The 26,517-nt window shown below is 48.9% G+C and overlaps 1 protein-coding gene across 2 annotated transcripts in view; it reads right to left on the minus strand.

Annotated features, from left to right (window-relative positions):
• The window catches only part of PRKCB (protein kinase C beta), a 307,175-nt gene that overhangs the window by 133,082 nt on the left and 147,576 nt on the right, over positions 1-26,517 (minus strand). For both annotated transcript variants that reach the window (XM_081819817.1, XM_081819816.1), the window contains exons 4-5: positions 20,900-21,011; positions 20,430-20,558 (exon numbers count right to left, since the gene is read on the minus strand). In XM_081819817.1, the coding sequence (XP_081675943.1) occupies positions 20,430-20,558; positions 20,900-21,011 (241 nt within the window). The remainder of the gene's footprint in view (positions 1-20,429; positions 20,559-20,899; positions 21,012-26,517) is intronic.

Genomic DNA, 26,517 nt, shown 5'->3' on the forward strand with positions numbered 1-26,517 from the left:
TTCTTCCACTAACCCCTGAAGTGGCTCTATTTCCTGGGGTCCTGACCATACTCCTCTTCCAACTCCCCACTCCCTAATACCTCCCTGACATGCCCAACAGTTTCAGCTCCCATTGCTTCACTACTGATACCTGAGTCTCTAGATATATAGATGCATCCACCTACTAGACATAGACACCCATGCAAACCCAGAACCAGCCTATACAAAACCAAGGTCACCACCTTTCCCTCCAAGTAAGCCTCTCTGACTTCTCACCCTGATTGCTTATCATGCTCACTACCTACACATCTTTCCGAGCCACCCATCTCACTTAATCCCTGATTTTCCATCTTCTCCTCGATTCCCCATATCAACTATTCTCATCTGTACATTTCTTTTCACTTCCTTAATTCAAGCATGCATCACCTCCATCCATCCTACTGCGACCCTTCTTTTTAATCACTGCCAGTCATATCTAGATCAGAACATTACCACCTCCAATGGCTCACAGTACTGAATAATGTCCCAAATCCCTAGAATGTGTGAGCAAGGTCTTCTGTGACCTGGCACTCATTGATCTGTCTTCGCAACCACATTCTAGAGTCTCAGTACCCCAGAAACCCAATGTCCCTTCACTCATGGGGTCACTTCAGCCCGAGCGCCCACCATTAACCCACGTTTCCACCTACTTAATAACTTATTCAGGATGTGTCAGATGCGTGGTAGGCACTAGCACATAGTGGCATGAAAAATAAAGTAGGTTCCTGACCTCCATCCAGTGACGGAGAAAAAGGTAGAAGCAAATAAGCAAAGAAACAACTAATGACAGATACATGTGATATTAATATAAAGAAAGTATTTCGACAAGGGAACGGGATAGAGAGGGCCTGGCCTGCGAGGGGCTTCTTCGGATAAGGCTCAGGGGTGGCCCTTCTGAGAAGGGGACATTTAAGTGGACGCCAGAAGCCAGCCACATGTAGAGCTCAAGGAAGAGCAATCCAGGCTGAGGGAAGAGCAGGTGCAAGAAGGAAGGAAAATCATCTGGTGGGGCAGGGATAAGGACATCATGCAAAGGGTCAGAGAGAAGATGAGGTTGGAGAGGGAGGCTGAGAGACTGAGAGAAAAACCCAGATCCCGCAGGCTCCCAGAGCAGTGGGGAGGGGCCTGATTTCAGTTGAAAGCTCTAAGAAGCAGCTTTGGAGTAGCTTAAGAAGGGGAGCGGCAGGGCCCCATTCACATTTTAGAATGGATCTTCCTGGCTGGGTATGAAGAGTGCATTTCAGAGGGTAAAAGCCCATGAAAGCTTCTATTCATCTTTCAAAGGCCAAAACAGACAAAGCCCCTAGCTGAGCCCTAGCAGGGGGTTGGTTCTCCCCCCACACCCCTCCCGAACTAACTCCTGGCCTTGGACTCTGTGAAGCCTTTTGGGATTCCTGGCTCATCAGCAGGCACCCCGCCCCCAGCACTTTCTTTCAAGCTGGGTTATCACTTCACACACACACACCCCCTTTTAGAGTGAGCTCTCTCTTCCTCTCCCTCTCTTAGTAGGTTGTGAAATACTCTGTGTGTAAAGGGTCACACTCCTTCATAAAGCCCTCACGGCATCTGGCACATGGCCTCCCACACGGGAGAGACTCAAAGAACCATGGAAGAATGAATGAAGGAAGGAAGGAAGGTCTAAAAGGGAATATCTTTGTGTTCCCCAGGCACACTGTGCATTAAGAGCCTTGGTTTAGAATCCATCGCATCCATATTTTAATTCAAGTCCCGCTACCCACTAGCTGTGGGACTTTGGGCAAGTAAATCCACCTCTCTGAGGTGCATTTTCCTCTGCTGTAAAATCAGAATAACAGTGTATATGGGATAGGTGTTTTTTTTCACAGAACTGTCTCAGGGAACTAAGGAGACCAAAGAAACACCAGTGTCCCTATCCCTTCCCAAGAGTATACCTGCTGGGGAAGGACAGGGTCCACACAATGCAAAACATGGACCTGCAACTATATGACACCTGTCAGCGAGTTTCTGTCTTGTTTAAGTTTTTGTTTTTGATGAACATGTGTTGAGTGCTGACCATAAGCACCATTACAACCATCATCCCATTTTATCTGCTACGAACGTTTGGGGAAAGCCCCATCAAACGTGCTCCTGGGTGAGGGCTGAGTCTGGTCCTTGCCAATGTGCCCTGGGCCCAAGATCCACCAATAGCCAGGCCATGGAAATAGGCCTTTTGAGTTCACTCTCAGACCCCAAGCCCCAGTCAACAACCCCTTCCCTGGAGACACTTCCTCTGTGGCACCCCTACTAACTGAAGCCTGGGGACAAAGACATCTCAAGCTCAGGATCTGCCTTTACCCATCATTCCTACCTAGAAGAACCTGTAGGCCACAAGCCCCATGAGCTGTGTCTTGAATTAATGACAGACAGAGATAGTGATGAGCCTGGGGGCTTCTTTGGATAAGTTTGGGGGAGGACAGAGTCAGCACAATCTGAAACATGGACTTGCAACTCCATCTGATGCCAGGAAGCATCAATGAGGAGTCTGAGGCCAGGGAGGACCACATGGGGAGATGGAAGGAAGGAAGCCATGCATCTGTTGCAAAGCTGAAGAAAAGCATACTCATCCCTCAGTTGAAATCAGTGTTTCAATTCCTAAACCCTCAATTTGGCACAGTGGCTAAGGGTCTGGGCTTTAGATTCCCAACAGACCTGGGATCAAACTTCAGCTCTACCACTTATTAGCCAGACCTTGGACAAGTCAGGGAAGCTCCCTGAGCCTCAGTTTCCCCATCTGTAAATGGAGATAACATGTATTCAACACAGGTAAAGAGTCAGCGCTGTGCCTGGCATTCAGGAGACCCTTGTTTTTGTGCATTTTATATTCACGGAGAGGGAGAGACTTGAATGATTTTTGCCAAGGGAACCGCATGCACACGCCCCTGCAAAACCAGCAGAAATATGCAGAATGATGCCACCGAGCATCCTTTGCATCCGCTAGATCTGTGAATATGTCCCCGTGTCTTTCTCCACTAACCATTTCATAATCTCCTGCAGTGCGGTTCACTTTTCTTTTCTCATTTCAAAAGGCCTTCTTGGATTGGGATTTCTCAAGCTACAGGTGAAGACAGTGGGTCAGATTGGAAGAAGAAATAAAATCAAAGGATCATTGATCTTCAACTCGGGGGGCAGGCTCTTAGCTCTTTTTCCACATCCCCGTGGAGGCTCATTCTGTGAGCCAAGCCAGGCACCCAACAAAGACCACAGACACTAGCGTGAGAGCCCCAATCCAGCCATCCGTGGCTGCCTCCATAGGGGGAGGAAGAACAGACAATAACAGTCAGTTACCCACCATTTCCCTCCTTCCCCGGCACGTCTCAGAACCCAGCAGGCAGCTGATGATAAGTCAGTGGCATCTGACAGCCCATGGAAAGCTCCCTGTCTCTCGAGCTTCCAATCACCAGGTGTCTGAAGAGGCTGCAGAAGCAGTCAGCTTCTGCTCTCATTAAGAGCCCTTTGGTGGGCAGAAGAGATGATTGTTCCAGGAACTGTCAAGTTCATCAGCCGACGGATGAGGAGGGGGGCAGAAACCCCCAGAGCTCTGACCTCCTGACCCATGCCCATACCTCCTCATTTGCATCTCATTTGCATGGCATACTTAACAGGACTCCAGCTTCCACGCAGAGAAATCATTCCCTCATGCGCAGCGAGGCTCTGCCACCACGTTTGTGCAAATGATCCTGCGGGAGGGGAGCCCGCAAAGCCAGTCTGCACAACGGTATCTGCCCTCCAGGAAAACAAGACCTCAATCAGACCACGGTGATGAGGACAGATGTAGACAGCACTATTCCGGGATGCATGACCAACTAAATAAAGCCGTGGTTACCTCATGCGCAAGGCCAGACAGAGGGAAAATTCCAAATGTTTTCAAGAGACTGTGTTAGAACGATTCAGGCTAATTGCATGCAAGTCTTGTACTATGAATGTCAAACTGCTCCAGCATCACATAAATGAGCTGTCAGCAGCTTGGTCAGAGTTCCCACGGAAAAGAACCTGTTCCTTCTCTCAGAACAGGTGCTGTTTTGTTTGACTGATACACCACCCCCCTCCTTGGCAACAGTTCTCCATCTTATTTATGGGATCCAAAAGCCACAGGGCCCCCCATCCCCGGAGGATTATAGCATTGTCTCTCAGTGTAATGTGGGTGCTAAGATCTCTATGTTAAGGCAGACTTGGGTTCCAATCCCAGCTCGGGCACTGACTAGGCTGCGTGACCTTAGCCAAGTCACTTAACCTTTCTGACCTTCAATCTCCTCCTCTATGGAAATGGGGACAATATTAGTCTATCTTAGAGAGATGAAATGATGTCATGTCTGTAAAAGTACCTGATAACAACACCTGGTATCTCTCACAAAATACAAAGTCAAGAGATGCTGCCTAGACTTGAGAAAACAAGAAATGGAGTTGTATATATATATATATGTATATATATATATATATATATATATATATATACAACATATATACATATATATATACGTAACTTAAAGGAGTTATGAGAATTACTGGAGTCACAATAATGGATTCCCATTGCACTAAGTGTAAAAGACAAATTCCTTACAGTGGGTTACAAAGCCGTCGATAGCAGCCTCCCTGTTCCCTCTGACCCCCTCTTTTGCTCCCCTCCCTTTGCCTCACTCCACCCAGACACTTGAAGCTCTTTGCTATTTCCTCAAGCATGGTGAGCACACTCATGCCACAGGATCTTTGCACTGGTTGTTGCTCTTCCTGGAATGCTTTTCTGCCAGGTGACTGCATGGCTCTTTCTCTCATCTCCTTCAAAAGTCTCTTCTCAAATGTCCCCATCTCAGTGACTCTTTCCTTGCCACCATATCTAAATTTGCAAACCCGATCCCCTCCCTCATACTCCCCACCCTCCTTTTCTGCTTTATTTTTCTCTTTAGCACTTACCATCTGGCATATTGTATATTTTACTTATTTGCCTATTGTCTGTCTCACACACTACCACAGAGATCTAAGCACAGCCTGCAGACCAAATCTGGCCCACCGCCTGCTTTTGCAAATAAAGTTTTATCAGAACACACCCTCACCCATTAATTTATATACTGTGGCTGCTTTCATGCCACCATGATGGAGTCGAATAGTTTTGATGGTGACCATATGGCTCCAGAGTCTATCTGGTCCTTGACAGGACAAGCTTGTGGACCTCTGCACTAGAATATGAGCCCCATAAGGGCAGGACTTTGTCTTGCTCTCCGACAAGTCCCCATGAGTAGGTCCAGTGCCTGACATCTACAAGATGCCCCATGACAATGTCTTTTTGCTGAATGAGGTCAATTAAACATGGCAGGACACCTGTGCTGCAGGTAAGGCGTGGAGGGGGACCAGAGGGACAGTGTCAGAGAGCTAAATCCTGCTCAGAAAGTCAGAGCCATGAAGCACTGAAACGAAACCATGACAAGGCATGTCATTAGAATATAAAGCACCAGGAAAAAGAATTTAAAATGGTGGTTCTCAAGTGTGGTCCCCTAGAACGAGGACACACATTGGCAGCCCCTGGGAACGTGTTAGAAATTCAAATTCTCAGGTGTACCCCAGACCTACTGGCTCAGAAACTCTGTGGTGGGACACTGTCCAGGTGATTCTGACATAAGTTCAAGTTTGAGACACACAGCTCTCAAGAGCAGAACCAGAGTTGGGGCAGGGGACGTTGCTTTACAGCGTAAGCTCTTCAGTGCACACTGGGTTTTTAAACTCTAGTTTAAAATGTATTAATCAGGGGCACCTGGGTGGCTCAGTCAGTTAAGTGCCTGCCTTCGGCTCAAGTCATGATCCTGGAGTCTTGGGATTGAGCCCCACTTTGGGCTCCCTGCTCAGCAGGGAGTCTGCTTCTCCCTCTTCCTCTGCCCCTCCCCCTGCTCATGCTCTCTCTCTATCTCTCAAATAAATAAATAAATAAAAATCTTTAAAAAAAAAATAATAAATAAATTATATGAATCATAGCTTTTTATTTTCTGCATCTTTGATGCTTTGACATCTGGGGCTTGCTGACCCTTTCCAGGGCTAGCCAATTCCTAGAAATAGCAACTGCACCTTTCATAAGCAAACCAACCAATCCTCAGCTCACAGCCCACTATGACTATCTCCTTTATGAAGCCCTCATACTCCAGGCCACTACTTCCCTGCAAGGACCACCCCCAGAGACAGTGCTTATACCCCAGAGCCTGCTATTTCTCACAGTAGCCAGTCCTCAGCCTGCTTACCCTGCCTCACCTGTTCCTTCCCATGGAAAAGAGAGAAAGGCTCCTGCCCACATCTCCCCCTCCCACTCCCCCTTGGTACTCCTCTGCGTGGCCCTGCGTGGGGTGCCATGCTGTGCGTCCTCCTCTTGGGAACCACGGATAACAAACTACCCTTTCAATGACAACCTGAATACTAATAAAATCTACATTTTAAAACAAAACAGAAACAGAAAGATGGGGGGGCGGGGAAATGACCCAGTCCTAATACAAAGAACAGTGTCAACAAAGCGACATCCAGAAGACAATTGGCACAAGAGTGACGGGATAGAAAAAGCTCTCCACAGAGCCCTAGAGCAAAGGGCCACATGCAAGAAGATGAAATGCATCCGGCCCAATCTTGCGTCTGGAAAAAACCAAAAACCTGCCCAAGGACACGGGGGACGTAGGCTAAGCAGCACCTGGTGCAGTAGGCGTGAGAGGTTTGATGGGCTGCAAACCCATGATAAATCAGCAGTGTGAGGTGGCTGGCCTTAGCCCAAACCCCCCAAAAAGAAGAATGTCATCTCAGGATGCGGGAAGAGAATTATGTTGTCTAGAACAGTGTTTTTCAAATGGTGGGTCATGCCACATTTGTCCATGGTCAGTGAAATCAATGGAGAGAGTCGAGGACATTTTTCTTAAAGGATTTCTTAGAAGACGGAAAACAGAAGAGAACAGACTGGAAGGCTGCAGAAGGAAAGAGGCTGCATCAGCGTGCCGAGCCTGGCATAAGCAGAGGGGAGTATTATTTCGTGACAGCTTGGTTTCGGGGGTGAGAGTGCGCCTGTGTTTGGGATATGTAAAGCCACAGAGCGGGTCGCAGTCCGAAAAGTGTGAAAGCCCTGGGTTTGGAACACGCAAGGTGACCACCACTCTTCCTCCGCAGCACCTGGACGATTCTCTTCCCGCGGGGCGGGGGGCTTGATGAGGAAGCGCTTCTGATTGGAGGAGAGCGGTGTGGGAGGAGCTCCGGCTCTGGGGGGGGGTGGATACAGCTACGTCACGTGACCTTCCTCCCGGGTTGTGGGTTCTAGGTTAGGAATTAGCAAATGGCTGAGGGAGCTGGGGAAGCTGCACCTGGGAACTGAGAGAGTCTGGGGGCACCTAAGAACCATCTGCAAATGAGTTCCAGGCTGTTGGCATACCTGTCCCGGAGGAGCCAGGGAGGAAACAAGGAGAAGCTTCACCAAGTTCATTAATATCCGCTTTGGCAGCTGGATGGGCGGGGCTTCTTGGAGCCCCCCCCCCCCAACTCCACCCCATGCACCTGTGCGGTGGGCCTTCCTCCGGGGCTTCTGACTCCCCCTTCCAGATCTCCCTGTCCCCAGTATCTCCAAGCTTACATAAGATCTAATTCCTCCCGTAAATCCCTTGTTCCATGTTCCTCAGAGTGGCTCTTGATTCCCGAAATACCGGGGCTTCGCAAGGCTGGGCATCCACGCTGCTAGGTGGGAAGTGGCCATGAAGATCTGCACCCCGCTCCGCCCCGTACGCAAACCCCTTTGTAGCCTGATGTTTCCCAGTGTAACCTGAACACCCCGTGAACACCTTTTTATTTTTAACTGGAAACGGTTTCTCAAGATACTGCTGTGAACTTGATTCTGTCCCTCTCCCTCTCACCTTCTGGATGCCCTCAATTCCAGCCGGCTTGAGCTGACCCAGAGCACTCAGAAAGGGGAACAGGGAGTAGTTAGTGGTTAGGAGCACAGTCCCTGGAATCACACAGCCCGGGGTTTCAGTCCTAGATCTGCCACATCCTGGCTGTGCAATTTTAACTTCTCCAACATGCAGCTTCTTCCCTCTGAAAAATGGGGGTAAAACTTCAAAGATTCAAGGTGAACATTACTTGAGATGATCCCCTTAAAACACCCAGCATAGGAGCGACCGGGTGGCTCAGTCGGTTAAGCAGCCAACTCTTGGTTTCGGCTCAGGTCATGATCTCAGGGTCTTGGGATTGAGCCCCACCTCTGGCTCAATGCTCAGGGGGAGTCTGCTTGAGATTCTCTCTCTCCCTCTCCCTCTGCCCCTGGTCTGGCTTGCACATGCATGCATGCACGCACGCACTCTCTCTCTCTCAAATAAATAAATAAATCTTAAAATAAAAAACAAAAACACCTGCCATATAGTTAAATGCTCAGTAAATGCTGGCTGCATATGTGAGTGGAATAATGTGTCTTTACGTGACAGATTTACAAATCAGGTGCCCCAAACACCTTAGCTGGGCAGATACCAACTCTCAGGCCATTTTAGGTAGAACAAATATCTTGTAAAAGATTCGACTTCGGTGTTGTAAGTTTTCCAGGATACACTGTGCCAGGGAGGGAGGTAACAAGAGAAATCACAACAGCTGACATGTATCAGGACTGCCTCTGACCAAAGCTCTCTCCACCTGCCCATTATAGGCAGGGTCTCTGAAAAGCTGGGCTTCTCCCCCGGGAAACCACGTCCCGACACGGCCACTTTGGAAGGAAATAAAAAGTCACCAAACAGGAAACTCCAAATTTGGCACATCCAGCAAAGATCAGCGAGGAAACTCAGAAAGGGCTGGGTAAACCATGCCAATCAGAATAACAGCAAATACATAATGGCACCCACAGTATATGCGAGGGGGTGTGCTAAACGCTTTGCACACACTGCCTGTGGAATTCTCTCAACGACCCTAGGAGGTGAGCACTCCCACCACCCTCCACTTGTCCTCCTGAGCTATCCACGTACTCCTTACCTGCCAGCAGGAAGAGTGGCCGGCATCAAATCACCCAGCCCCGGGCCCTCCCACCGCGGAGGCTCAGAATGAAGGCCTTCTGCCTCTGGCCACCTCTCACGACGGAGGCATGTCGCCCGTCTCTTGGGCAGGTCGTGGCCACTGAAGTCTGCCTCTCTGCGAAAAGACCGGCCACCTTGAAGAAGGGGCATCCTCCCCAGGCTCACAGTCCAGGAAACACTGGCTCTCATGACTCCCCAAGGAGAAAAGCTGGTGAACGGGAGCACTGGGGAAACGGAACCATCTGACGCAAAATCCCCACCAGCACAAGGCCGCAGCTAAGTCCTGCACCTCTGCTTCCTCATCTGTAGAATGGGAAGACGTCATGTGCTCACCCATTAAGTGTCAACCATCCGCCCTCCTCTCTTTCCTCACCCTCTATCCTGTACCAGTGCCGCCTCCTCCAGGAGGCCCTCTGGGATGCCTCCAGCAACATCCTGCTCCCTCCCTCATCGAAACTACAATTGCAAGAAAGATCTGGACCCCGTACAGGCAACAGGCGGAAGGCGAGCAGGTCTTTCCCACGGCCTTGATGCTAACCTGTGCCCTCAGGGAATCACCAGCACTGAACCCCCTCCTGCCTCTCTCTCCCTGGCATGCTATCTGTGTCTCTGTTCTAACACCTTTGTAGCCTTAAACCACATCTTTCCAACGGATGCCCTGATGTGCTGGAATCCGAATGATGGATCCCGGGTGCAAATCCTGCCTCTCCCCACCTGCTGACTGGGTGGCCAGAGGCTCAGACTGTTTAAGGTTCAGTTTCCTCTTTTGTAAAAATGAGGAAAATAAAATTACTCCACTCATAGGGTGGTTGTGGGGACAGAGAACAGTGACCTTGTGTGACGCCCCACAAATACTCCTGGGATCTAAGTCCCACTGCGTTTAGAAAAAAGCCCCAAACCCCTGGAGGCTCACAAGACCTCCCTGCCTCCCCTCCTGCAGCTTCATCCCCCCGCACTCTGCCCCATCACCAGGCTCCAGCCAGACCACTTCCTGTCAGTCCCCAGAATGCATAAGCTGCCTCTCTCCTCCCCCAGGGCCTTTGCCTGTGCCATCCCTCTGCCTGGCATGCTCTTCCCCTGGATTTTGGGAGCTGGCTCCCTCCTGCTCATCATTCAGCTCTCAACCAAAAGCCATCATCCCTGCTGATGACCCACGGGCCACCCTCAATCACAACACTCTGCTGTTGTTACTCTCTTTATGGCCTTTATTGCTGTCTGAAAGTATTTTTGCAGCTTTACTGTTCCTCTCCAATCATTAGAAAGAATGCAGGGGCCATGAGATAGGGGGCTTGTCTGTCTTCTTCACAACAGTAAACAGTGCCCACCCATAGAAGGCACCCAACGAATATTTGCTGGAGAAGTAGGGGAGCCAGGATTCGAACCCAGGCCTGACTCCAAAGCCCTTGCTCCAAAGCCAGACTATCCTGGCCCGAAATTACTATAGACTTGCAGCAAGTCAGTGAGAAAAGCAGGCAAGAGGCTGGTGACTGGAGAGCCGGGGAGGCCTCCTCCCTCCTGGTGATGAGAGACAAAAGCAAAGCAGGGAGGGAAGGTTCTGGGTCATTTTCCACAAGTAGCTCACACCAGGCGTTCACGCCTCATGAGGTCTATCCCAGGGCATGCAGGTAAGTTCAGGCCACCGACGGATGGGGATTGCAGCCTCTGAGGTACCGACACCAAAGATGCATGACCTCTGAAATGCCACGGCCAAGGTGAGGCTGGATGTCGCAAACCATCCCGGGCAGATGCACCTGTGGCCGCCGAGCAGGAGCCGAGCACGGATAATGCCTGCCATCTAGTGGACAAGACACATTCCCCTGTTTCCCGGTGATTGAGCAAGGCTTATTGAATTTTATTTTTGAGAGAGAGAAAGAGAGAGAGAGCAAGTGGGGGAGGGGAAGAGCAGAGGGAGAGAGAGACTCTTAAGCAGACTCCATGCCCAACATGGAGCCCCATGCAGGGCTCAATCTCACAACCCTGGGATCACAACCTGAATCAAAATCAAGAGTCAGACGCTTAACCAACTGAGCCACCCAGGTGCCCCAAGGGTTATGGAATTTTAAAGTGCATACAGATCACCTGGGATTTTGCTGAAATGCACATTCTCATTTTACAGGCCTGGCTGGAACATGAGACCCTGCATTTCTAACCAGCTCCCCAGGTGATGCTGCTGCTGATCCACAGACCACACCTGGGCGCAGCCGGTGCCTTGCAGTTCCTGAAGTGTGAACACCCCCAGATGCAACTCCAGGCCTGGGGCCCCGGAACCTGAGTAGGGAGATGCTCTTAACAAGGGCTGCAAGGAGGCGTCCAAGGGCCGACGCCACGAAGGCCAGAGAACAGGCCCAGCCCGCAGGGTTGAATGCTACACAAGATGCATGCCAGTGATTGTGAAAACCCAGAAACGCCTGGGCTGGGCTCTGCCAAAGCTGAGCCCCACCCAGCAGTCCTCCCCAAAGCCTCTGGTATCAGCCACTTAATTTCACTGCTATTGTCGCTGGAGAATTTCATTTGAATTCATTTTTCCTATTCAGAGATTCTTCTGCTTTTATTTTACGTTTGAAGAATTACTAAAACGGTTATGTTTATTGCGACCAGAGAAACAGTTCGTAAGACATATAAAGAGCCCCCTTCCCCGCCCCAGTCTCTCTCCGTTCCCACTTCCCGATCCTTCTGCGATCCCAATGTTTACAGCCTGGTTTGTACCCTTCCACACCTTCCTTCCCACCCTTACAAAAATACACAAACATCACTTCACACATAGGAAGTGTCTGTTGCAGCTGCTTATTTCTTCGAAATGAGATCATACTAAATATATTTTTATGCAACTTAATCCTCTCACTTAATAATACATCAAAGATGTTCCTCCGGGTCAAGCATTGACAAATGTTTCTGGTAAGGGCCAGAAAGTAAATATTTTAGGTTTTGCAGACCACATGGGCTCTGCCACAGCCACTCAGTGAACTTACTATTGTATCCCAAGTGGCCATAGTCAATAGGTAAATGAATGGTGTAGCTGTGTTCCAATAAAACTTTATTTACAAAAACAGGCAGAGGGCCAGATTTGGCCTCCCAGGCCATAGCTTGCCAACCCTGCTCCAGGTCAACAGCTGTAGCTCTAACCTAATTTTAATTATTAATTAACTTATTTTTAATTATTTAGAATATTGAATAAAAGTATAATATGAAGTATAATATACTATAGAAAAGCATATAAATCACTAATTGTACAGTTTGTGGAAAACATGTGTGTTATTAGATCCCAGATTAAAAAAACGTAATACAACCAGCTCCACAGAAGCCCCACGCACCCCTTTAATTCACCCATTTAATTCAACAACCGCATGTGATGGAGGAATTTGTGGGCACGGAGTGTCTTGAAAAAGGTTTTGACAGGGAGTGGACTTTAGCCTGACAAGCATGAGATTCCTTGTGGCTAGCAGAAGGAAGAAAGGTGTGGAAAGATCCCAAGGATCCCCAGACACTGGCAAGGCTGTCATGTTCAGACAGGCAAAGAGACAAAATGGAGGGGTCCTAATTAGGCTGATTCTAATTCTTTGCCACCACAAACACAGTATCGATACACATGCTTGTTCTGGACTTCGTCTCCTTGCGTGCTGGTGTTTTATTTCAGTAAGACAGAAATGGGAAATCTGAAAATCCAGGTGTGCAGGTATATACACGTTTTAACAGATGTCACCGGACCACTTCCTGAAAGGCAGTGACAAGTCACAGTCCTGCAGGTCTTGGCGGTGCCCTTCTGGGATACAATTCAGCAGACATTAAGGGACAGTAACTGAGCACCCAGCTTATCCTGAGGTTTGGGGGGCCTCGGACAGTGGTCTGGGCTCCATCATTCTGATGAGAGTAAACATTCAGGGAAGAGGACGAGGAACACTGAGTAGAAAGAGCCTGGCCCCCTCCGTCTCAAAACAACTCTGTCTTCTTGAGTGTCCAGGACACCCAGTTACCACCTCACGAGCCACAGGTTTCAAAGGAAGGGTGGCCAAGGATCCGCCGACCTCACCGGTGTGCAAACAACTATCTAAGTTGCACTGAGAAAAACAGAGCTGCACAGATGGGGATATGATTTAACTCAACTTCTTTGCTACCAAACAATGCAGAGCAACAGAACAGAGGTGTCTTGCGAGTTTGTTTTAAGGAAATTGGCTTTCCAGGACACAATGACATGTTTTCAACAAACCTATTTTGCTGTGTTACAGTTTCTCCAGACAAAAAAATCCAACAATGCTTAAGTACGATGTGGTCTAAGGGATCATAGGTGCCATGGTGCCCCATTCCCGCAGCTCCCGGGTGGGTGTGGGGCAAGCATGTCTGTCCACACCAGGCATTCTTCTGAGCATAGATGGTGTTCACGGCTGTTACCAGACCCTCAGTGGCGGCTGTGATATCAAAAGAGAGGATTAACTTGATGCATTTGTCAAAATTCAGCCATTGTACACTGCAGATGTCTATGCTTCCCTGTTTGCAAATTTTACCTCAAACGTAAAAAAAAAACCAAAAACCTGTAAATTAGTGTTGTATTCTAGTTGATGATGTATGTGCTTAAGTGTTTAGGGGGGAACTGAACTGATGGCTTCAATTTGCTTTGAAATGTATCAAAAATAAGACAGATTGATGGATGGTTACTGATCAAGCAAGTGTAGACTGTTAATGGCAGGTTCTAGGTGGTGAACAAACAGTGTTCACTATAACATTTTTTCGGCTGTGCTGTATGTTGTACATTTCTCATAATAGGACATTTGGGGGGAAAATACTAACTGGTAATGTGTAAGGGAGGGGGAAATCCGCAAAAACTGGATCCTATCCCTGTTCCATGATGTATGGCTTTGAGAAGTGACCTCCTTTCTTGGGCCTCAGTGACTCGGCTGTTTCGTAGGGGTAAGGGAGAGGGGGCTGAGCTGTACTTTGTGATGCCTTCCAATGTGGACAATGATGATGCTGTGGTTTCATTTCATTCTGTAAAACTTGGGCATCTTTGGAAAGAGATCCTTTGGGGAGGAATGGCTTTAAAGGCAGAGACTGCCCCCTAGTGGCCTAATTTATGACCACCTTCTAGTCCTTGCCATTGATGCATGGCTGGGTCCTATTTTGAGCTATTATTCCATCTGTGTTTTCTTTCCTTACATTTTCCTTTTCCTCCCCTCTTCTCTTTCCCTTTCAAGCAGACAGCCATCTTAGTGAAAGCATGTGCAAGTGCAAAAAGTAGAAATAGCCTCAGGTCATTCTTGCTCTGTGTTCCAAACTCCCAAACCTCAGAGGTTTTAAAGAAGAGATCACATTCATGAAGGGGATTTGTGGGCACGGAGTGTCTTGAGAAAGGTTTTGACGGGGAGTGGACTTTAGCCTGACAAGCATGAGATTCCTTGTGGCTAGCAGAAGGAAGAAAGGTGTGGAAAGACCCCAAGGGTCCCAAGACACTGGCAAGGTTGTGATGTTCATCCAGGCAGAGACCTGTCTCATCCCCTGCTGTAACTCAAGGGTCTAGAATATGCTCGGCAAAAAGTAGGAACTCAATATTGTTGAACGAACAATTGAATGCCTGGGAGAGGGAGTGAGTGGATTCTAGAGGAGTCTGTACCCTGAATGTAGGGAAAGGAAGCCACACTCAACAACTCAGTCTCCTACACTCCCCCACCCCCCGCCACTTCTTGTCACCTGGCAACACAGTGATCTATGCCTATCTCCCCCAGTAGGCTGTGAGCTCCCTGAGGATGGAGACTAGGTCTCATTGGTCATTGGATCCAAGCTGGTACTCAGGCCCTCCCTGAATGAATGAATGAATGAATGAATGAACACCTATGCTTACTGAGCTCATCTCACCTTTCTGCTCTTATAACATGCTACCTTTCTCACACTGTAAACACCTAATTCCTCCAAACCAGCCCCACACGTCCCACCTCACTCCTCAGGGTACAGCACACACCCAGGCCCGCCCTCCAGTCTTCAAGTCCTGCCATATTGGTTTTAAAAGAAAGATACCCAAGTGGAGTATCAAGGCGAAGGGCCCCCATAGGTTTTCTTATACTCTTTTCCCCTTGTTTGAGTCCCCATGATGGCAAAACCTTCTCTACCCTGACCCAGTTCTTTAAATGAGAGTCTTCTGTGAGCCTTCAGCATCCATTTCCTTTCTCCAAAGAGTACTTTCAGAACCTCTTTTGGAATCTGGTGTATAGGTAGATGTGACCTCAACTGTCCCCAACAGCCTGTTGAGAACTTATATCTCTTTGGTGCTCTTCTTTTCATGTGCGAACGTCAGCTCTTGGAAAGGATTAAAATACCACAATATTGGGAGGACCTAAGTCTTCTGGGAGATGCTTCCATAAGAAGGGTTTTGTAGAGCACAATACAATGGTGAGAACACTGGACAGGAGTCCCGAAGAGAAAGATCAAAAAAACTGCTCTTTCTGCTTTTCTTTCCAAACAGTCCCAATTTTTGTGAGATCCAGTTATGGATACAGATACGGATATGGTTAAGGATTTGCAGATGGCTGTAATATAGGTGGGGATGTAAACAATGGGATGCCAGTTGTTATGTTAATAGAGAGATACTAAATTGAAAGGGGGCTCATATGTGTAAGGACACCGGCTTTATCAACTCTAGGAGTACTGTCCAACTTTCCTGTGGGCCTCTGACATTACACGGCCTGCTCCCATGATAACACTCGGCATCATGAGCTCCACATGGTTTCCTATTACTCTACAAGTCCCACTGCTCTGGGTCTTTTCTGCATTATCCAGGGAATTGCGGTGGTCATGATTCCAAAGAGTGGGTCCCAGTCTCAGTAATACTTGCTGTTTACCTGGGACCTGGTCCTCAAGAGTTTTTGTAAGGTCTCCTTCCTCTAAGAATAAGCGTGTAAAAGGACTTATCTGCAGAACTCCAACTCCTCACTTCAGGAAGTGCTGATTAAGGAGGTCATCTGTGAAGTCCTGGTATCCATCAGGACCCTCACACATCCACTGATGCCACAAATATTTAGTGATGTCCATCATACGAGGTGCTGGGGAGAGTATGAGCCAAAGCAGACACTGTCCTGCTCTCATGGAGCTTCAAGCCCAGTGGGAGATAGAGACATAATCAACCCACCATAAAACCATAACTGACACAAGCTCAAGTTCAGAAACCATGAGCATCTAGTAGGGCGGGAAGCTAGAGGAAGCTTCCCTGATAGTGAAGGTGAGCTGAGGCCTACAAGAAGGGGAAGAATGACCTGTGGGAAGAAGACAAGAGGGCAAAGATGAGCATTCCAGACTAAGGGAACAGAAGGTACAGAGGTCCAAAGGTGGGGGGCAGCCTGGGCAGGATGAAGGGTTAAAAGAAAAGCAGAAGAGAGAGAGAATTGAGAATGAGGCCGCGACATTAAATTTATCCGTCTGAAGGGCAATGAGAAACCACTGATGGGTTTTTAAAAGAAGGGGAACTGATTGGATTTCCAGTCTGATCTTGACTTGCAAGATCCCTGACAGTAGATATAAAGCCTGGGTTTCAGGAGCCAAGGGCGATGAGGAAACCTTCAGATCTTCCAGAAGCAGCTGTAACCTGCTCTGGAGATATTGGGATCTCCAAAGAGCATGAGACAGTCAGAGCAAGTGGCAAAGTGTCGTGGACTGGTGAGTGGAAAGTTCTAACACCGAACGTGCCTCTATGGTCTTGATGAAGTGAGGTGATCTGGCCTAGCGTTGCTGGGGAGGGCTCTCTCCTCTCTGATCCATCTGTCTGAGATCAAGCAGGAGGGCCTGGAATCCCAATCACGAAACCAGAAGGATGCTTGGGAGACTGGAGGGACATCCAGGTGTCCAAGACCCTCCACACTGGCCCCATGCCCCCACCCCCAAGCTGCTGTGAGTGTTGGCTGTCAAGGGCTCACAGTTGCCCCGTGTCCAGACAATCGCCGTGGGCCACACGGAAGCCACCTAGCCTGGGAGGTAACACCACCCTCCCACCTCCCACCCCAGCAGCCTGCAGCAAAGACCGACTGTCCGGTAAGCTCAGGCTGCTATGACAAAACACCAGAGACTAGGTGACTTAAACAACATTTATTTCTCAGAGTTCTGGAAGCTGGGAAGTCCCATATCAGATTCCTGGTGAAAGCCCTCTTCCTGGCTTATAGACAGCCACCTTCTTGCTGTACCCCCATATGGTGCAGAGAGGGAAATTTGTTTCTCTTCCTCTTCTTATAAAGCCACTCGTCTTATCAGAGAACCTCACCAGTATGACTTCAGCGACCCCTAATTATCTCTGGAGGGCCCCATCTCCAAATACTGTCCCATTGGGCTAGAGCTCCAACATAGGAATGGTTGGGGTGGGGGAGGGGGAGACAGTGCAGTCCACAGCACTGTCCGACCCTGACAGGCCAGCTCCCTGCAGGAGGGAGGATCAGGCCGAAGCTAGTCTTCCAGGGAGACTGTTCTCTTGCTTAGCTTTTCTTGCTCTGCCCTTGCTCCTCTTCTCCCACGAGCAGCCCCAATAAATCACTTTGAACGAAAATCTCCATCTCAGCTCTATTTTTAGAGAACTGCGGTCAGAGCATCAGGTTCTTCTACCATCAAGCAAGCAACAAGCCCATGCCCAGGACTGACTGCACTGGGCACGGAGAAGGGGGCCACCATTACCTGCCATCGGGAGACCCAGCTGCTCACCCCCACTCTGATACCGGACAAGTTGTCCAGCCTCGCTGAGTCTTGGGCTCCTCTTCCATAGGACGGCAACAACACTGCCTCTCCACTGAATGGCCCAGTATCAAAGTGCTTGGAAAACCACAACTATGAAAACTGCGGTTTTCTCAGAACCAAACCATGCTCTCAGAATCCTGAGCATGCAGAATTCTGCCCCTAACTCTAAGGGAGCCCCAAATTGCCTCCCTTTCCCTTGTTATGGGTTGAATTTTGTCCCCCAAAGAAGATATATTCATGTCCCAATCCCAGTACCTAGGAATGTGACCTTATTTGGAAATGAGAGCTTTGTGAATGTGATTAAGTTGAGGTCATACTAGATTAGAGAAGCTATAATCCAATGACTGGTGTCCTTATAAGAAGATGAAACTTGGACACAGAGACACACAGGGAAGAATGCCATGTGATGATGAAGGCAGAGACCGGGATCCACAAGCCAAGGAACACCAAAGATTGATGGAAACTACCAGAAGCTAAGAGCGAGGCATGGAACATACTCTCCCTCAGAGCATTCCAGAGCAAACCAACTCTGCTGACACTTTCATTTCAGACTCCTAGCCTCCAGAAGAGTTACAAAATAAATTCCTGCTATTTCAAGCTGCCCAGTTTGTGGCATTTTGGTACAGCAGGGAGATTATATACCCCCGGTTCATAGGCACATAGTGGGATTGCCAGAGAATCATCAGGTTGTGATCAAGATATGGCCGAGCAAACCTTCGAGTAAGGAGGAAGACTCTGACCTTGAATTTGAAGAGATGCTGTATTGTACCACATCAGAAAAAGACTCCCCAAGAAATGCCCATAAGAGGTAACCTAGCTAAACCACAAAGGAAATAAATAAGGTGGGGGAAGGGGGACCAAGCTAAAAAGTAACCTAGTATATCATACTAGAGAGTCTAACAGACCTAGGTGATGAAATGTGTGGCTTTCTAAGCCTATTTCCTGATGAGTAGAATGATAATACTACTAGTTAGCGCATTAGAGTTGCTCGAAATATTTAAACAAGATATTGCCTATAAGTGCTTTGCATGGTGATTGACACATTTTTTAAAAACTCCGACGTTAGCTATTGCTTTATTATTGTTTTGTTGCTAACGGTGTAAGTTCTTAGAAGCCTAACTTCTCTGTGCCTTAGCATCTTCATTCATAAATCAAGCATAACAGATATTTCACAAGGTTGTTGTGAGGATGAAAGAGATAACGTGGGAGGCTTTTTTACTGAAATATAATTGGCATATAACCCAGTGTACCTTTATGTGCAATGTGTTGATTTGACACATTTATATATTGCAATATGATTACTGCCATAGCGTCAGCTAACACCTCTATCAAATCACATAATTATTATTTTTTTTTTGGTGGGAACAATGGATGGATGGACTTTGAGGGTGTTATACTAAGTAAGGTCCTGTATACAATGGGTGGGTTCCATCAAAGTCGGATGCCCCCGTAACAGACCTGAGCCAGCACAGTTCCTGGAGACGGACAGTAGAGGGCAGCAGGGTCTCATTTTTGCCCCACTCCAGCTCCAGGAAGCTAAGACGATACGGCCAGGAAAACCTCCTCTAGAACCAGTGACTGCCTGCTTCTCTCTGGGGAACCCCCAAACATCCCGATGGGAAGAAGTCAGCCACTTGCCTTCCTTTTAGAGAAAAGAGCAATTCAATGGGATGCATATTTCCAAAGAGCCCATTGGGTATCCCGAACCTCAGTTTAAAACAAGGATTGTATTTTACAGGGTTATTTTTCGACTTTTATATGGTGTAAGTGAAGCCCCTCCCTGCATAGGGCTCAACACATCAGAGATGCCGAACCAAACTGGAGCCTCAGAAGTAGACCAAGTTTTGCAAAATCAATCCCTTCTGTGATCAGTTTCCTAAGTTACCAAGTCATAAAACCTAGTTTATACTGATTCATTATAAAGTCTATGGTTTGTGTCACAAGCATTTGAGAAGAGAATTCCTCCAAAGTTTTAGTCCCGTTCTTGTCTGGTTCAGTGTGGGTTTTACGGTAGCTTTATGGCTGAGTATCTACCAGTCCAGCAAAGCCAGGTTTCCATTTTGCTGGAGCTTTGCATGTATTTCTTGAATGCTCCATTCCGGAAGCCAAAGACGCCCTGCTCCTATCTCCCCCTAGTCCTCCTGCACCCCTCCTACCAGCTGTATTATCCCTCCTTCTTATCATTACAAGATACTTCAGAAGTGCAAAAAGTATAGGGAATCCTAGAACAAGGACCCCCGTAGCCACCGTCAGGTTTAAGAAAGAAATTATTTCAAATACGCCAAAAGCCCCCAGTGACGCACACGGCATCCCCACTCCTGCCCAAGTTGTCACAATCCAGAATTTGGTGTTTGTCACCAAGACTATTCCTCCCACTGGGAAAGTCTGCGGAAGCACCAAGCATTCCTTCTTGGTTACCCTAACAAAGGAAATAGAACTGCACACTCCACACCCCGAGCAAGAGTGGGAAAGGGAGAGGGAGAGAAGAGGGAGTGAGGCCTTTCTGAGCCCCAGCCAGCACAGGTGCCTGCAGCGGGGAGGGACTGTGATGGGGCGGGGGCGGGGGGTTTGGGGGGCAGGGTCACGCAGTCCCCTTCCCGCCCCCCCTGCCCTGCCCATCCCTCCACCAGCTTTCTCTCCCCCAACACACAGGTCGACCCGGGGAGCCGGCGCCGGAGCCCCAGCGCCACCTACCGACGACGATGAGGACTTCCCTCTCGATGTGGGCCTGGATGTAGATACGGCCGCGGCGCTCCGTGTGGTCGGTGCCGCACAGGCTGGGGACGTTCATCACGCAGCGCTTGTGCACGTTCATCATGCAGGCTGCGAGGGCGGAGAGGAGCGCGGTTCAGGCTGGGGCCCTCCAGCCTGGTCTCATCTGAAGGGCTCCTCCAACCCATTCCACCCCCTCACCCCCCCCACCGCCCCAGGTCCGGATGGACAGAGGAGGTGGGACTTGTCCGTCCTCCCTGAAGTCTGAGTCCGCACCCTGCATACCCCGAATGGCCAGTTTCAATGCCGCTAGATTTGAGGGGGACGAGGCTCATTACTCAGCAACAGACAACCGGCACACCAGCCCACCCGGGACTTGGGAGAACGTGCTGTGGACCTGGACCCCCAACCCACGAGGAAGCAGAAGCAGCCACTGAGCAAATTGTACTTACTGTCACATTTCATCCCCTGGTGGATGAGTCCATACAGCAGTGACCCACAGTGGTCACAAAACGTGGGGCTGGAGTACGTGTGGATCTTAAACTTGTGTTTGCTCCGGGGGTCCTAAGGCCAAGAGAAACAAACAAAAGAGGCCAGTGTCAGTGTGGTGAGCCAAGGACTCAAAGGGCATCGAGTATCACTGGAGGACTCGCCAAGAACAGTACCTGGCCCCGGCGTTCCTCACCCCTGTTAGGGCCATCGCTGTGCTCTGCGCCCAGATGTGCATTTGATAAATAGTGGTTGAAGGAGTGAATGATTCTGACAGCAGCTGACTCCCAATGCAGCCACAGCCCATTCCCTGTGCCGCCAGTCCTCCACCCGAGCCCGACCTACTGACTCCTGCCTGCAGCAAGGACTCCAGAGACAGCAGCTGAACAGGTCCCCTTGTTCCTACTTTTTTACCCCTTTATCCTCTGAGCATGCCTCTGGAGGGCTCTGGAGTGATCTAAAACCCGAGTCTGAGCATAAAACCTCCCTGCTTAAAGGCCATTTGCTAGTGCCTCATCCCCTACAGAACAGCGTTCAAAGTCCAATGAATAGCCTGCAGGTTGTGGCAGAACCTGCTGGTTTTTCCAACAATACCCATGCTTTCCTTTAGTAATAGAACCTTTGAGTTTGAGCAGAAAGCGTGGCCACCCAATTAGAGACTACATTTCCCAGCCTCCCTTGCAGCTTGGTGTGGCCATGTGACGAAGCTCTGGCCAATGGGATAGGTGTGCTTCAGGGTCCTTCCCTTTAAAAGAATGCGTCCAACCCTCCCTGGCCCCAAACAACTTGGACCCAAACCTGGAGACCTGTGCTGAAATGATAGTACTACACTACTAGCCTTGGACCTTGTCCCTTTGGGCAGACACCTGGAGAAAACCTACCTTCTGTCTTGCCTAAGTCACTATATCTGGGGGCTATTTGTTACAGCAGCTTATATGGTTCCCTAACTAACAAACATGCCCTTCATAACCTGGCAGTATAGTATAGAGGTTCAAAGTACAGACTTTAGAGCATTAACTATCTGGGTTCTTCTCAGCTGTATGACTTTGGGCAAGTTACTTAATCTCTTCGCGCTTCGGTCTCCTTGTCTATAAAATGGAGGTAATGGGGGCGCCTGGGTGGCTCAGTCGGTTCAGCATCTGCCTTCAGCTCAGGTCATGATCCCAGGGTCCTGGGATCGAGTCCCACATCGGGCTCCCTGCTCGGCAGGGAGTCTGCTTCTCCCTCTACCCCTCCCCCCACTTGTGCTCTCGCTCTCTTTCATGATCTCTCTCAAATATATAAATAAAATCTTTAAAAAAATAATAAAATAAAATAAAATGGAGGTGATGGCAATGCTACAAGCTTATTAGCCCACTGGGAAGAATAAATGGATTCATCTACGTAGAATCTTAGAACCTCCTGGCACCCCGTAAGCAGTATAAGCTCTTGCATTATTATTAAATCTCCCTTGTAATCTCAACTAGTCTCCCCAAACGCACACTATGTTCTCAGTACACAGGACTTGTTCACGTCTCCAAACATGCCCCTGTGGCTCTGCATGTTGTCTTTCTCCTTCAAGAGTTGCTCTTCCATCACTGTGCTAACTACAGAGCTCCTTCTTCTCTTTCCCAAAGTCAGCCTGAAAGTTGCTTTCTCCGTGAAACAATGGACTGCAGAGGTTGAGAGCATGGACCTGGGATTCCCACCCAGGGCTGATCTGACACAACAGTCTTTGCCATATGCTACCCCTCTCTTCCCTCATTCGTTCAGCTCATCACGTGTTTACTTAAGCCTGATATTCTAGTAACAGACAGAAAATAAACAAGTGAAAATAAATAGACACCAATAAGTAGATATTATGTTACATGCTATTAAAGTGTTGAGTGTTTTTCTTGAAATGTTCTATATATAAACTGTACTGGATTTTACTGTATGTAAAAGAGGCGAACTTTCCCTGCATGAAAACAATATCTCAATAAGCCCGACTAAAAAAATCTTCAGTCACTAAAGACTTTGGGGGCGTTCACCTTAGAGCTGAGAAGTGAGTGCCTCCAACCCTCCTCCAAGGAAACACCTGTTCATGACCGGTGTTGGCCTGTAGGGGGAGCTCAGAGCTTCCCTCACTCCCTGCTCCCCTCGAAGCAGGAGAGCCGATCTGGCTGGTCAGATTCCAAGGCACTGAATGGCCCCGCCTCAGTGGGTGGAGCTTGCACACGTTCGGAAAGGCACACCTGCCATCTTTCTCTTTCTCTCCCGAAACCCCCTTGCTCCCGGGAGGCCGCTGCCTTCAGACCCCATGGTCTAGACTTGAGAGGGTTAGGGTGAGTGGCCTGGGCCAGCTCTGCTCCAAACCCTGTGGCAAGTTCTCTTTCTCTTCTTGGCTTTTGTGCTCTCTTCTGGTTCCCTGATATGTGGACCTTCTCGTATAGCCAAGAATTTGTTTTGATTATGGTTTAAATTTCCTTGGGCGTACCTAATATAGAAAAAGGGAGTCTCCAAGGGCCTCATGAGCTCAACCTTGAGATTCGGGACAAAATCCCAACTAATAATAAATGGTCTCTTTGCTGGGTTTCACTTTCCTCCACGTATACATCTCCTTGGAATATCTCAGGGAGAAGGATTTGAGCATTTCTGACTACATATGATCAAGAACCTTCTCTGCCCCATCATGTCTCTTCAACAAGAGGAGATGCCAAGTGGCACAAAGAATGGGAAGGTAAATGAAACATTTCCTGAGAGCTGCCCAGTGTCTCACGGGCACTTTCTCCAGTACTCATGATGTTCCATTTGGAAGGTGTTATTCGTTCCCATCTTAGTGACAGTGAAAAGGGCTCAGACTCGAGAGAGAGAGAGAGAGATTTTCCCCCAGGTCACCCAGCTGGCCCACTGCTGAGCTGGGATTCAGAGCCGGCTCTACCTGGCTCTGATTCTGGGATGCTCCAAGCTTCTCTCCTTTCTCTCCTGCCTCCCCAACTTCATTAATGCCTTTCTGTTCCAGTGCAGCTACAATAGCACTTCTTCCTTCCTTCCTTCCTTCCTTCCTTCATTCATTCACCCAACAAATGTTTACTGAGCGCTAGGGTCTTCCTAGGCATTGGGGATACAACTGTGAGCAAGGAGCCAGAATGCCTGCTCTCACTGAATTTACATTCTTTTTTTTTTTTTTTAAAGATTTTATTTATTTATTTGAGAGGGAGAATGAGAGAGAGAGAGCATGAGAGGGGGGAGGGTCAGAGGGAGAAGCAGACTCCCCGCCGAGCAGGGAGCCCGATGCGGGACTCGATCCCGGGACTCCAGGATCATGACCTGAGCCGAAGGCAGTTGCTTAACCAACCGAGCCACCCAGGCGCCCTGAATTTACATTCTAATGGCAGAAAGAAACAAACAAAAAACCCCACCAATATCTTCCCCTCCCAAATCTTCTCCATCATAGCATTTAAATCACTGTATTGTAATTACATGTTTAATTTCATCTCTCCGATGCTCAGCTGCAAGCAACATAAGGGAATTTTGCTCTGGGCATATACTGTACTTGGCATATAGGAGGTGCTCAGTAAATGAGCGAGAGTATTTATTGAGCATTTACTCATCCAGGAACTAATTTTCAGGGATTTACCAGGCAGGCATTAACTCATTTAATCCTCATAACATCCCTAGAAGTAAGTACATTACTACACCCATTTCACAGATGAGGACCGAGGGGTGCAGGGACTTGCCCCAGGCTCCCCAGCTTCGGCAAGCCCAGCATTTCGCACAGTGGCTGGTACATATGGAGAGTCTTGAGGTGTGGTAGCAGCTGGGGGGCTGTAAACATCACTGCTAATCACTCAAAGCCCGAGCCATGCATGTGCTGTTCTAGAAAATGACTTGGAGAGCACTGTGCAAGGCGAATTAGAGCCTGACAGGAGAAAGGAAGGCCGAGTGGGCACATGGCAGAGGAAAATTTGTTTCTGGTTTATTTAGAGGCTGTTGGAGGCTCCCCCTGCCCAGGCTTTCAGGAGGGCTCAAGTTGCCAGCAACCCTCCCCCGCCTCCAACCACCACCACCACCAATCCCTCAGATCACCCAGACCAATCAGGTCATCCCCTGATCACTTCTGCCCTCCTCCCTCCTGCTACCTGGGAGAGCTTGGAATAAAGCCACAGTCCCACTGCAGGGAGCCTCATGACTCTAGGATCCTCAAGGAGAATCTTACAGGGTGCATGTTCATGCCCAGTGCCGCCTCTGAGATGGGTGGGTTTGCACTTTGAGACAGCCCACTCCCCCGGACACAGGTGACTGGTGCAGAGGTAGGCACTTGGCTCAAATGACTCACATGTTTAGTGAATGGGACACAGGCAGCCAGGAACACAGGCAGCTCCAGGGCTGATGTGGCCCTTTTTTTACAGCGGGCTCCAAGGAACAGAGAGGAACAAAGACAACAGGCCACGTGACCCGAGGGATGGAGCTCCTGGTTCCAGTCCCTCCAGGGCCTGCCGTCCTGTCCTCCAATTCCATCAGACTCTTCCCATGTCCTCTGTGTCCCGTGTCCTTCAAGCTTATGCCAATCCAAGTAGGCATCTGTTACCTGTAACCAGTGATGGGCATCAAGATATTTCTAATCACTTTGGCTCAGGTACTGCTCGCTGACCAATCAGAAGGAACAGCAGGTTTAGCTGTGCTGGGAGTTAACTCTGTGGTTGCCGGATCGTGGAGAGGTAGGGGGCAGGGAGCTGGCAAGGGAAGAAGTGGATGAGTGGTAGAAAGAGGAGGCTCAGAGGGCCCAGTGGCTATTTACCAATCAGTTTTAAAGTATTTCAAGATTATCAGAACTGGTACAGTAATGCTGGTGCATCCAGGTTAAATATCAGCCTGGCCTTTAACCAAAACACATCCCCTTCCCAGCTTTGAAGGCTGTGGCCATTGACCAGCTCTGAGATGAGCCTGGGAATCCATGCAGCCTCTAAGTTAGAACTTTCCCCCCATCCCAGGCCACACAGACTGCGTCCCCTCCAGTCCGTCTATCACCCATCCCCATCCCTGGACTGGGTCCTCCTTGATGCTCAGAGGTCACAATCTGGAGCCCAGGGGCCATTATCAACTTTGCAAACATGCTATATTTGCTCCATATGGTACTTCTTAAAAATTCAAGCTAATTGACTACATTTAAAAATCACGAAATGTCAGATAAAAATGTAAACTTCTGGCTCCTTTGAAAAATCACAAGTTATGGCAACACTAGACACACGTCCCTGTGGGCTGAGCAGTGGTTGCCCCCTGCAGATAGGGACAAGGCTCCCGGTCCCAGTCCCTGCCACTCCCTACAGTCTCACACCATGCTTGCTTTCCCTCTCCCCGCCTGGTCCCTGTACGAATGTGGGTTTACGACCTCTCTCAGACCCCCCACCCTCTCTCCCTCCGGTCCACTGGCTGGGAACCTACCCCCATGTGAACACATCCCCTAACCTCCTGAATGAGTTCATTTGGCTCAGGGTCAAATGCGTTCAGAAATAGGTTTGAAACTACAGTATCCCCACCCCAGGATCAGCCCTTGATTTTCAGGTCCCTGGTCATCTCTTCCACCCTGGGAATCACGTTTCCACAAGATCCTGGCATGATT

The sequence above is a fragment of the Leptonychotes weddellii genome, chromosome 5 (genome assembly GCF_054177405.1).
Source record: "Leptonychotes weddellii isolate Sample4059 chromosome 5, ASM5417740v2, whole genome shotgun sequence".
Classification (NCBI taxonomy): domain Eukaryota; kingdom Metazoa; phylum Chordata; class Mammalia; order Carnivora; family Phocidae; genus Leptonychotes; species Leptonychotes weddellii.